The 13,850-nt window shown below is 39.5% G+C and overlaps 1 protein-coding gene across 4 annotated transcripts in view; it reads left to right on the top strand.

The window, feature by feature from the left end:
- SYBU (syntabulin) overlaps positions 1 to 13,850 on the top strand; it is a 71,541-nt gene that overhangs the window by 20,086 nt on the left and 37,605 nt on the right. For 2 of the 4 annotated variants that reach the window (XM_024739730.1, XM_024739731.1), the window contains exons 3-4: positions 3,487 to 3,684; positions 6,571 to 6,630. In XM_024739730.1, the coding sequence (XP_024595498.1) occupies positions 3,487 to 3,684; positions 6,571 to 6,630 (258 nt within the window). The remainder of the gene's footprint in view (positions 1 to 3,486; positions 3,685 to 6,570; positions 6,631 to 13,850) is intronic. The other 2 variants (XM_024739732.1, XM_024739733.1) reach the window with 1 other exon arrangement.

The following is a 13,850-nucleotide window of genomic DNA, read 5'->3' as shown; positions in this document are numbered from 1 at the left end:
ATCACACTGTGTAAAACATGGAAAATGGTCCTATTGCGTGTATATTTTTTTTTAATGAAGTTATACTTAACCATGAATAGTGAGAAAGAAATGTAAAAACTCAACTATGTTAGAGCTGGTGTGGGTGCGTGTTTAAGTGTGTTTTAAAAGAAAAACCCATTTCTCTCCAGTAGAATTGAGAGTCTCCTACACTCTCTTCCTAAAGCCTTGGAGGAAAGCTTCCCTTATGCTAAAACCAGGCTGAAATGTTCTTACTTTTCTCCATTCTGGAAATCTGAAACAACCCACACTTTTCTGGGTAAATCATTGAGGATTTCTGCCGTTTCCTGCCCAGAAACAGTTTCTTCATGGTGTCATATTAGAAGTTTTTCTCATTGATAATTTCTTTATACTAACATAACTAATAAAAGCTATAATTCTATAAGCCAAATTCAACAGTCAAGGTAGCAGCAAAGAACAGAGGGCACACACAAAGTGCTTCACTGAAGCAGGTTTAATAAATAAATCTCTTTAATATGTGCTGGATCCACATGTAGTTTGGCACATAATAAGATTAGACATGAACAAGCAAAGAACATCAACTTGGCTCCCTATTCTTAGAATCTTGGAGTAAATGTGAACTAAGAATATTTTGCAGTGCATTTTGGAAAGGAATATTATCTTCATCTGGACTGGTGGTCTGCTTCCAGCTCTGATCATGAAGTTAAAAAGGAGGAAGAGGAGGGAAGGGGAAGGGGGAGGAGGGAAGGGGCCCTAAACAAGACTTTTTGAAAAAATAACCACTTCTTCAGTGCTGCACAGAGGAAAATACCTCAGGTGCCACAGGTGACCAGATGACTCTCTGGTACTGAAGCTCTGTCGCTTTTGCTCGGGGCTTACTTTGCATAACTTAAAGTGTGGTCTCTGTAGTAGGAAAATTAATGGCCCTGCCCTTTCCAAAACCAGATTCCTTTGTTAGTGTTGGTCCCATTAGACAAAACAGGCAAATGCCCCAAGCTTCTCTGATAACTCAGTTTTTCTTAGGTATGGATTTGCCTTAACCGACTTAGCAGCTTACAGGAACTATGTGCTGGAAGTGATATTTACCAACCCCTTTTACTTACTTATAAGCTCCATCAGTATGGGAGCTGGGTACAGTGCCTGTGGCTGGTTCAGTGCCAGGACTTGATACATATTTGTTTAATGAAAGACGATGTCTCATATCCCTCTCGTTTCCCCCACAATGTGAAGTGCAGTACCAGACAGTTAAGAGGTGATAAATGAACACTTGTTTACTAGGTAATGATTCAAATTGCTGTACGAGGTACCTGAAGTTAAAGATTTATTTAGGTATTCATCTCCTCAGTCCTTGCCTCCGGAGTTATTGGCTGTAAATATTGATGACAGGTGAGGCATACATGCCAGGTGAAAAATTGCTACTGTGTTCCCTAAACTGCCACCATTCTGAATCACTTCAGTCTCCAATTTTTAATCAGACCCTAGTACTTAATCCTTGAAATAACTAGTACTGAAAACATGGCATATCCACATTCCTTCTTATTAACTCTGGCAAAATGATAGTAGAACCAAACAAAACACATTCATTTTCTGTTTACTTAAATTACAATTTCGACGGTGTTTCTCAATACTGAAAATTGTTTAATTTTGTCCCTTTGAGTCTGAGCGTTCTCAAGAAAAATTACCTTTTAGGGTAGAGAATCTGAAGCATGGATCTTTGTTAATTTGGGCCATCTCTCTTTTAAAAGAAGTAATTTATGGAACTGACTCACAGGGAAATACTTTTAAAGACAATAGGTAATTTTGGATGATTAGACCTCAATCATTTGAGCTTCTCTGCTTTGGGATAGGAATCAGGAACCAGGTTCTCCCAAGGCCATGTGCAGACCTGTTGAACCTTTTAAAAGTGCTGGAATCTAAGTAATGAGCAACTTTGCACTCAGATTTCTTTGGATTGAAGCATGGGACATGCAAATGTAGGAGAAAGCCAGGGACAATAGCGAAATAGCTGAGCAGTAGTGACCAAGAGGAGTCTCATCACCGTGATTCAGGGACAAAGTCTCTTCAGTTCAGGAAGAACATAGCACATTTAAAAGAGCAACAAAGACAGAAGGTATAAACCGTGCACTAAAAACCGTTTACTTCCAGAAACAGACCATTGAGGTCTATATAGACTAATATGTCCAAAAGTCAAAAAAGATACAAGAGAAATACATCATTTTACTAGTGCCAAGTTCACTTTGTTCTAAGAACTTAGATATTTCATAATAAAAATTGAAATAAAGGCCAAAAATGAAGCAAAGGCAATTACTTTTTAGATGGATTCTAGTCATCTTAATTCAGGCAACCAGTATATTTTATTCAGAACTACTTCTGTTTCTGTCTTCATTCAAGCTATGAAGTTTTAAGATAGCCTTTGATAGATGGCAAATTATTTTAGTTCCTTTAATATTTATAAAAGTGTAAGAGTCCTAAAAGTTATTAGTACTAAATGTCCTTATTCATTCTTTTGCCCACTTAGTTACTAAAATAACTGACATCAAAATATTTCCATGTAATAAAGAATTATTTAGCAGTGAAGATTTACCAGTAACTGATTAGTTTGAGTAGACATACTGTTAAGTAATGTTGATTGGCTTTAAATTCCCATACAGTTCTCACCACAGCATAAATGAATTAACCAACCATTATAAATATTTAATAGATATGGAAAGCATTTATAGGAGTCAGCAATGCGACTTTCCTGTTTGCTTAATAAGCATCTACACAGGTCACTTCATATCATGCATATTAACTTATAGTAATGACCATGGTAGTAATATATAACTTGAAAGTTAAGGGAATATTTTTAATTTGAATATCATTTTTATTTTACCCATTTACCCCAAGCAGCAATATATCTGACTGATGCATTTTGGGTTGAGTGTGTTTTTATAATAAAACAGGATCACTGCCTTCTGCTTCCTTGAACTCCTAAAGCCAGCTCTTGCCTCTATCAAACTCTGTTAACCACTTGATGGGCCCAGTAATCAAAAACTGGGTGTGGTCAATAATATTCAAGTAACTTTTTCCTAACACCGACAACCCCGAAGACTTCATATTAATAATCCTGAATTGCTCTGGCAAACGTTTTATTTACCTATCCCATCAAAAATTTATGGATGATTGTGACCCAAAAGTATACTGCCTCAAGGGTCAAAACAAACTAATTTAGGTTTTGACAACAAGAATGTTACAGAAATATTTGTGATGCAAAATCTTGTAAGGTTTTGCCTTAAAATATGTTTTATAATAGCTGATATTTCCTTTGTTCACACGATTGGCCAGAATATGGAAAATAAAAGGCAAGTCACCCACAGGAGTCAACCTGGGCCTCTTGAGCAGAGTACGTGTGTGAGCGCGTGTGGGCATGGCTCACTGCCTGCCCTCCCTTTGCCATCATTGATTTCCTCCCTCTTCATTAAACACTCATTGATTCTTGTCTTCCAGATGACACAGGCTGTCCTAGTAGTCAGTCAGTATCTCCCGTGAAAACGCCCTCGGATGCTGGCAGCAGCCCTGTTGGCTTTTGCCCTGGAAGTGATGAAGACTTTATCAGAAAGAAATGCACAGTTGGAATGGTTGGTGAGGGAAGCATCCAGTCAGCTCGACATAAGAAGGAACCAAAGTCAGGCCTTGTAAAGCCAGGTGAGTGTACGTAAACTCTTCATGTTCTTACTGGGGCAATATGACTAGAGGGATTTCAAATGAAATTTGAAATGAAACACCTGCATATCAAGGTAGGGAACACTAATGCTGTACCTAGCACCCAGAAACATCTTTTTTTTTTTTTTTTAAGTAAGAGAGGTAGAGCATAGAGTGGAATATTTTCTGTACTAGTTGTTAATAATTGAGAATGCATAGTGACATATGTGTCCGTTATAAAGACATGTAAAAAAGGGAGGAAATTAGAAGAAATGTTAACTGAGTGGTCTAACAGCCACTTAAACTATATAATTAAGTCTAGCATAAATTATACTAAGAAACTACTTGGTACCATTTAAAGTGTGCACAAATTGTGAAAAGAACAGGTTGTCTTGATGCATATCTGTAGGGCTGGGCATACTTGCTGACCTAGTTATTTTATTTGCTTTTAAAGATTTAAATATGAATATGATGCTATATATCAATATATACATAGAATGTTCAATAATTACAAAATAGTAAAAGCTATGAGGTGAAATGGAGATTTTTATTACAGTGAATGAGATGCCATGAACATCAGAAAAGGTCAGTTCTCAGAACTTGCAATATATAAATAAATATTTTCCATCTCAGAAATATGTACAGTGTATGAACAAATATAGTTTTAGTGAAATTAAAGTTATAACTTGAAAATAAAAGGGCCTGAGTATTGGCATATTGCATTATTTTCTTCAGTATCACCAGTTGTACTATACATATTAATGAGCCTGAAAAGACAGATTAATGGCTCGCATGAGCCCCATTCCTTACATTTGTCTTCTAATTTTTGTTGGGTGATATCATGATTGTGGCAAGGAGCTATAGATGGCTTTATTTCAATGGAGCCAAAGGTTGGTCCTGTGTACGCTTCCATTGGAAGGTCCTGTGTCCTCTTCCATCTCTCTCTGCTTTTCTTCTTCCTGAATAATTGACATGCATAGCATATCTTAATGGATTATTCTTCGTCTTGCTTTTGGTCAACCAAAGAGAATGTTGTTTAGTCTGAGAGCAAAACTTAAACTGTATGAAGAAGAAATCCCCTGTTTCCTAATAGTTCCTGGTAAATGTTAGTCATGATGAATTTGTTAACAGTCCTTTGCTTCGGAAAAATATAAAAAAGAAAGAGAATGGTACACAATGGAGAAGACAGCACATAAAAGAGAAAGATGGACATTGTAAAAAAGGTGTTGGGTACCCCCAATATTTAAGACAGAGACAATGAATTGAAGAGTGTCCTGTAATTATAGCCAAGAAATAAACCATTACCTTGTGTACTCAAGAACCAGAACTGTCTTCCTCCCTCCCCCAGCTCAGTTCTCCTTTTTTTAATTAAGAAATAATTGATATACCATAAAATTCACCCTCTTAAAGTGTACATTTCAGTGGTATTTAGCATATTCAAAAGATCATACAGGGCTTCCCTGGTGGCACAGTGGTTGAGAGTCCGCCTGCTGATGCAGGGGACACGGGTTCGTGCCCCAGTCCAGGAAGATCCCACATGCTGCGGAGCAGCTGGGCCCGTGGGCCATGGCCGCTGAGCCTGCGCGTCCGGAGCCTGTGCTCCACAACGGGAGAGGCCACAACAGTGAGAGGCCCGCATACCGCAAAAAAAAAAAAAAGAAAAAAGATCATACAAACATCACTACTGTCCAATTTCAGGACATTTTAATCTCCCCCAAAAGAAGCCTCACACCCATTAGCAGTCACTGCCTGCTTTTCCTTTCTTCCAGTCCTTGGCAACCACCAACCTACCCTCTGTCTGATTTGCCTGTTCTGGACATCTCATATAAAGGAATCATACAATATGTGGCCTTTTGTGTTAGGCTTCTTTCACTTAGCATAATGTTTTCAAGGTTCATGTATTAGTACTTCATTCTTTTTATGGCTCAATACTATTCTATTGTATGGATATACCACATTTTAAAATAGACTTTTTTTGGAGCAATTTTGGGTTTACAGAAAAATTGAGCAGACAGCAACAGAGTTCTTATATCCCCCCTCACTACCACTACTTCCAGTTTCCCCTATTATTAACATCTTGCCTTAGTGTGGTGACAGACCACATTTTGCTTATCCATTCACAGTTGATGGACATTTAGATTGTTTCCACTTTGGGGCTATCATGAATAATGGTGCCATGGACATCCATATACAGGTTTTTGTGCATGCTTTCAGTTCTCTTGGGCATATACCTAGGAATGAAATTGCTGAATCATATGACAACTCTATGTTTAACCCTTTGAGGAATTGCCGAACTGTATTCCCAAATGGCTGCACCACTTTACAAACCACCAGCAATGTATAAGGGTTTCAGTTTCTCCACATCTTTACCAACAGTTGTTATTGTCTATCTTTTTGATTATACCCACTCGAGTGAGTGTGAAGTGGTATTTCATTGTGCTTTTGATTTACGTTTCCCTGGTGGCTAAAGATGATGGGCATTTTTTTTTTTTTTTTTTTTTTTTTTTTTTTTTTTTTTTTTTTTTTTGCGGTACGCGGGCCTCTCACTGTTGTGGCCTTTCCTGTTGCGGAGCACAGGCTCCGGACGCACAGGCTCAGCAGCCATGGCTCACGGGCCCAGCCGCTCCGAGGCATGTGGGATCCTCCCGGACCGGGGCACGAACCCATGTCCCCTGCATCGGCAGGCGGACTCTCAACCACTGCGCCACCAGGGAAGCCCGATGATGAGCATCTTTTCATGTGCTTATTGGCTATTTGTATATCTTCCTTTGAGAAATGTTCTCAATTTTCTTTTAACCTGGGAGCAGTCACCAATGGAGTCTGCTTCTGTAGCATACAGGATGTGAGTTTAAGAGCAGAAGCCCTGTCATCCTCTTTTTGTATTCCTAGCACACAGGGGCCGGTGTGTATCGAGGGCACAATCAACATTGGTTGACCTCAACAGCAAAGGTAGGCTATGAGATTGAGAGTATGAAATGCTGCAGGAAAGAATGTCCGCTTCATGGATTGTGAAGAAAAAGTAGATTTTTATTGTGAAGGTATTGTAGGACTTGAATGCAGCCTGAAATTATTTCATTTTTGTTATTCACCACCCCTCCACCCCCTGGCCCCATTCCAAAAACATTTTACGGTGGTGACAATACAAAGAAACAGTGAAAAAAGAGAAAAGTGTGGTGCAGCAAGAACTACCTAAGTTTAAATGGCGGTTAAGATTATCCTTGCCCTTCCTTTTTTCAATAGTCATGATAAGAATAATCATATCTTAACGAAAGATTTAAAACCCTATGTGTATGTACAGAATCCTCCCTCAGCAAATCTGGTTCCTACAGAAGATACTCACTTGCTAAAGATCAACTGCTTGTCTTGCTGAGAATGTTTAAGCCTTATGCTTTCATGAAGAACACGCAGACAAAAAGAATAAAAAGGAGCGGGGAGGGAGGGAAGAAGGCAGGAAAGAAAACAAGAGTTGTTCTTCATGCTGTTTTGATAATGGATCATTTGAGAATAGTGAAGGCCACAGACCCACACTCCAGAAAAACACACACAAAATATCACATACTATTTCTGAGGTTTCATGGGTCTCCTCTATTAGGATTTATGACTCCTAGTTTAATGACCCTTGCCCAGAGGCAGAGCCTGAAACAAGGCCTTTGTCAACTGCTTCTGATTTAATTGCTCAGAGGCAAACGTATCACCTAAGCAGTGCTGACCTCGTGATTTTTTGATTTATTTGCATTTTATCAAGGTCACAGGGGTCCCTAAAGGTTATTTCTTAGTTGCCTGAAATTCCTAATGTCATCACTAAAAACCATTGCTCGAGCTTTTGACTGGGCCCCAATTCTGGACAGTAAGCTCTTTGTATTTAGAACAATCTGCACCGTGACCTATAGTTCTCTGAACTTTCAGCAGAATAAATCCATCATTCTCATAAATAGGAAGAGAGGAAATCCTGGAACCGAGGCCCCTGGGTGACTCCAAAAATTATAAAATGCAGAGACATAATCTGTTAAACCACAAGAAGATACTGCTCTCCGGTTAAAATGTTCCACCTCCTCTGTCCCCAGGTGACCATCTCCCCTCAGCCTAAACTCATCTTCCGCTCTTGATGTGTGCTCTACTTTTTTAAAATAAATCGACTCATTAGGACCAATACCAGTTTATTAAAATAGCAAGCAATTAGTGTCTCTTATACAGATGCTCAAGGGCCCTTTAACATTAACCTGGGCTCGTTTTATTTTAGGTCCGTTGTTCTAGATTCTGGAAACTGCTGTTCATCTCAGAAGGGAGTTATAGAAATGCCCCTTTGGTCATTCAGATAAAGAGCTAATAATATTTACTGAGTATCTAATGCAGAAGGAGAAGAGAACTGTGTCACAGGATGCCAGGAAGGGCTCTGAAAGGTGAGCTGAGCACGCCAGCACCTCTCCAGCAGGGTACTGTGGCACGCACCCAGCATGAAAGCCCTGCTTTCCTCCAAGCAGGACTCGTGTTGGAACTTCTTGGAGGCAGTGAGCCTTCTGTCATTTTGGCTTCTATCACTTATTGCCTATGCAGATTTAATTAAAAATTACCACCAAAGAGCGGAAGAAAACACCCCTGCAGTTCAGTTGAATAATGGCTTTGCCTTTTTCATGTCAACCCAGCACACATTTAAGACTGAATCTCCAGAGTGTAATACAATGTCTGTCATCGGGTAGGTGTTCAGTAAATACTTCTCTGAGAATAGAGTGTACAAGCAATCATGTGTAGTGGGGGGGGAACATGGGAAAGATAAGCAAAGATGACCTCAACATCATCCCTGCTCTTAGGGACCTTATCATTTAAGGCAGAAAACTACAATAAATCTGGGCTGCAGTACAGATTAAAAGGAAGGGAATGAAGGCATTCTGATTGGGAACTTTTTTTTTAAATAATTAATTTTTATTGGAGTATAGTTGATTTACAATGTTGTGTTAGTTTCCGCTGTACAGCAGAGTGAATCAGTTATACACACACATATATGCACTCTTTTTTAGATTCTTTTCCCATATAGGTCATTACAGATTATTGAGTAGAGTTCCCTGTGTTATACAGTAGGTCCTTATTAGTTATCTATTTTATATATATAGTAGTGTGTATATAAAATCCCAATACTTTTTTAGGGATCTGCGGTGCTACCATTCCTTCTCCCAGGTGCTCTTCCTATATGTAGTTCACAGTCAGTTTTCCTGATGAGATTTTTCTCACCTAGAAAGGAAAGGCCTAATTGGATTTCTGTGCTAGGACATTAAATGACATTCCTGGGCCTCCTTTAATGCTTGATTTTCTACTTGGGGAGCATCTTAACCCAAAGGAGAAAAAGACCCAGTGTTATTGTTCTACAAACGCAAGTACTAAATCCTTCCTACACAAGGCTTGTGGGAGAGCTGGGGAAAGAATTACACAATTTAAACAAATATTTAGAAAATGTGAAAGGGAGAAAAAAACACCTCCCGGTTAAGGAGATAGGTCAGGAGCAAATGGTTAGGGTCACTATAATTGAAAAGAAACCCACATTTAGAAACTGAAATGTTGAAATCTGCATTTGAAAGATGTCACCTCTGCCATCAGCATTCAGACTAAGTTAGTATTCCCTTGTCATCAGACACCACCCAGGCTTTTGAAATCAGAGACCTGGCCAGATGAACTGTAAAAACCTCACAACAACAGAGGATGGGTTACTTTAAGAAGACGCTTTCCCACATTCAGAGGCATTTGCTGGAAAACTCTGAAGGCACCAACTGGGTTAATGATTAATCAACACTGGTTCCCTTAGTAGATTGAGGCTCTTTTCACACACAGCCGATAGCCTGCAGCTGTTCCCGTGCTTATCACAAGCATTGTCCCTTTCACTTCAAAGTTAGTTCTGTGAAATAAAAGAGACAATTTACAGGATGGGGTGCGGGTGGGACATACATTCTTATAATAATTTGAGCTACAAAGAGGAGACTCACAGCTTACCCAGTTTGTTTCTTCAGAAAAAAAGTGGGGGGAGGGCAGGGCTGGGGGGACACCTTCTAACCACCAGACCCAGGAGCCCAGGATACTAGGTTCACAGTTCCATACCACCTCTTTATAACTGTGCACTCTTCAGCTACTTGTTATCTTCCGGAAACTTGGTATTCAGCATCTGTAAAATGGGTTATTGTAACAACTAAACAGATTAAAGAATGTAAAATGCCCAACATTGGACCTAGCACAAAGTAACTCCTTAGTAAATGTTAAGAATGGTCATTTGTTGCTCTTAAAATAGATACCAGAAATTCCTTGCACTTTGTTTACAGGAAAACCCTTAAAACTATCCACAGAACTTATATGTTTATTTAAAACAAAATTCTAGCAGGTCATGTCTCCCAATTCACATAACATGGGGGGGGGGTTGCTATAGGAGGGCACTGAAAAGAGCATTAATTGACAGCTGTTGGCTTGACAATGAAGAAAGAGATGGGAAAATATGAAAAAGCAGACAAAAGACCACTGAAAAGCATAGTGGCCTTCTAAGTGTTTCAGGCTTTAAATGTTTTGTAGCACTTAATGCAATAATTAATGTTCCAGAAACAGACTGAGTCAGTGTGATGGTGGAGTTGGCAGAAAATAATGTGTATGAGGGCAGGAAAATATTGAACATTTTAGAAATGTTTTCATAGAGTGGAAAAATTAAAATTTTAGTGCTAAAAGAGATTTTGGTTAAATGGAAACATGCTGCATTCTTTGGCAAGGGGCAGTACTTTTCTAATAGCTTACAGTTTCAATCAGAGTTCTTCCAGCAGCAAAGCCCAGCCTCAAATAAAGGCTTAAGTCTATTTCAGATACTGAAGATATCTGGAAGAATATATTAAATGTAATTGTGGGCTTGCATGACTCTGAAGTTTGATTAAAAATTGGTTTAGCTAATATTTATTGAGCCCTGACTGTCCCAGGCAAAATTCCAAGGACTTTACTCGTTTAATCCCAATATCAGTGTGAGAAAGGGATATCATTCTCTCGTATTTTACAGATGGAGAAACTGCGGCATAGAGAGGTTAATTCATGCAAGGTCACACAGTTTGTAAATGGATTTTAAACAGGGTAGTCTTGCTTCTAACTCTTAACTACTGCACTGCGTCTAAGGTCTGACTTCAAAGGAATAATTTTAATTATTCCTAATTAATAGGAGAGTGTGACAATTGAGAAAGATGTATTGATATAAGACAGGGATTTTTAAAAAATATCTGTAGAGCCCTATAGATTAGCTGATACAGTCCATATACAGATCATGCTAGCTGTGGCTGGTAACAGAATCAGTGAACCTCAGTGTAACTTCAATGAAATACAGAAAGTTAAACACAGGAGGCTGTTTGGATGCAGGTCAGTAAAATAAACCCTGAGGATGTCAACATCAAAGAAATGTTAAGGCCTTCAGGATTTTCTACTTAATCATGAACTAGTCCTTTCTGTACTTGTCACAATGTTTTATGTGCTGCCCTGCATGTCGTTAATACTTTTCGCAAAAAAAAAAATACTTTCGTAAACAAAGATCATTAGGCTTTGTCAACTTAAACAAGAGCTTTTGCACTGATACAGAAATCGATCTCTGAAACTTTCTTTCGCTCTGAGAGAAACAACGTTGCCCCAGGATACAGCAGAGAATGTTTTATGGTGAACTATTTTATAGTCTGTCCCTTCCCCCCAGCAGAGACCAGACCAGTGAAAAAAAGCTTAAATATGATGAGGAGACCTGAGTATTTATCTTTATGGCAGGATTACTTACATATTTACTCTCATGCCTTTCTCCCATCTGTGCTTTTGATGATGCACCCAGTCAATGTAACGGTGCCAAATGGTCTGCTAATGGTTTTTCCCTAAGAATTAGTGAATTATAATCTTCTTCTTCCCAGAGGCCCTGCCATCCAGATCCCAGGTCTACGAGGATTTATTGCATGTACAGTGTGCTAGCTACCGGTGTGAGAGCCTGCCAGATGCTAAGTGCGCTAATGTGTTGAAAACGAAGCATTATGGGTCTCTCATACGTAGCAGACACTCCAGCAGACCACACACCCACCATTAAAGATATTTATCAACTACCAGCATAAGAGAAATAAACCTGGAAGCCTCTTTTACACACAAACCTATAAACTAAGAGTTATAAATCATGCAGATACATTCTTTAGGTTGGGCTTTTTTTTTTTTGTCTTGATTGAGAAGAGTTTATTGAAGAGACTGCATACACAGGAATGGGCCTGATTAAGGAAATCCAACAAGTATGGTGATGGTAATGGCTTGAAGCCCTTCCCCCATCCTGAAGAGGCCAGAGGAAGGTCGAGATACCCAGGACCCAGAGGGAGAGAATTCCCAGGCTACATGTGAGGGAACCATGTACTTTGGTAGAGGAACAAAGCACCTGACAAGAAAGGAGGCAGAGGGATAAGTACTCTGACCTCTCTTTCTTCCTCGCCAGTATAATCTGTTGTGTGGCATTTGGGTGGACTGTAGGGTTATTGACAAAAGTTACGTATTGAGCAAAAGTCATGTAAGTTCATTTGGGTAATTCAATGAATTAAGGTCTACTACCACCTGAACCTGTATCTGAGAGCAGCCAAGGGACAGCAGCAAGCTACGTGAATGCAGCCCATGGTTAAGTGAGGTAAGCTTCAGGAAGCTGGCTGCAATGGGCTTACATTCAAGATGCATAGACTAGAGTGTGGCATTGCAGGAAGGTGATCGCTGTGCAGGAGTCTGAAGGACAGCAACCCTCACTTCACCACGTGTAAGGTTTCTGCTAAACCTCAGTTTGAATCCTGGCTATACATTGACCAGCTTTCATTCATTCACTCAACGAGTGTTTATTAAGCATTTACGCTGTGCTGACACCACTGTTCCAGGCATTCGGGATAGAGGAGTGGAAAAAATGGAAAAGATGCCTGTTCTTTTGGAGCCTGTCTTTAACATGGGGAGATGGCTGATACACAAGCAGACAAACAAGATAAGTTCAGATAATGACAAGGAAAACAAGGTAATGCTATAGACAGTCATGGGCATGGGGCAGGGAGTGTCTGGGGAGATGACAGTTGAGCTGAGAACTTAGTCATATTCCTTCACATTTGGGGAGGGTTTGGGGGGCAGTGGGCAGAGCAGTGACCTAGGAAGGGAGAAGAGTTGTCGCAGGTGAGGTCTGTGTCTTTAGAGCAATGGGAACCTCTGGCCGGTTTTAAGAGAGACGATTTAATGTATATGTTCAAGATCCTTTTGGCTGCTCTGTGGAACTCGGATTATGAAGAGATGAAACTGGAAGCAATTACATTAATGAGAAGGCAGTGAAAGTAGCAAAGTGTAGGGAAACAGTTATATGACAGAATATAAGGCCCTGCATTTTCCTAATGAGATTAAAAATGTTTTATTTTATTTGCTAACTGGAGTAAACCTTTAGAGATGGATGAAATAGTCAATATCCGATAGGTTTTTTTAATTTACTTTTTTAGTTAAACATACCAATTTATACTCTTATTAATTCAGTAACATTGATCTTGTTATTCATAGTTAATATAAAAAATTTATTGTCTTGCTTATCGTTCAAGCTACCTTTCAACTCAGCCATCTTTTCCAGAGCAAATTATCTTCGCTGCTGCCCAATTTGTTTAATATAAAGCAGTTTCGAAGTCATGTCTGGTGCTTTTATTGGGTATTGTTTTCAAGCCTACAAGTACTGTGAGGGTATGAGTTAAGTTAATGTAAAAAGAGGCCCCCAAATCCAGACGTTAAAATTAGACAGGAGTTGATCTGCCTCATAAAACAGTACATAAGTGTTTGGTTGACCGAGGCCGGTAGGCAGCTGTGTCAGGTCAGCTGTCCTGTACCAGGCAGAAGGAAGGGGGAGAGGGACCGGGAGATACTCACCCAGTCATTTTAAGGTCAGAGCACAGAAGTGACATGTGTCATTTCCAATTATATCCCAGGACATCTTGGTCACCTGGGCACCTATTATTATGGAAGAAGGGGAGAATGAGGTGGACATTGGAGGGCAAAGAGCAGGCTGTCACATCCATGGATGGCACGGGACAGCTGGTTTTTCTGTTTTCCTGTAGATGCAATGTAAGTATCCGTCACTACCCAAAGCTATTCAGTTACTGAGTTTAGTTAGCAAAGGATATGTTTTTCAGTCTCTACAACTTAAC

The sequence above is a fragment of the Neophocaena asiaeorientalis genome, unplaced genomic scaffold, assembly GCF_003031525.2.
Source record: "Neophocaena asiaeorientalis asiaeorientalis breed wild unplaced genomic scaffold, Neophocaena_asiaeorientalis_V1.1 scaffold66, whole genome shotgun sequence".
Taxonomy (NCBI): Eukaryota; Metazoa; Chordata; class Mammalia; order Artiodactyla; family Phocoenidae; genus Neophocaena; species Neophocaena asiaeorientalis.
The sequence above is the reverse complement of the archived record's forward strand: the minus strand, read 5'-3'. Positions and strand labels throughout refer to the sequence as shown.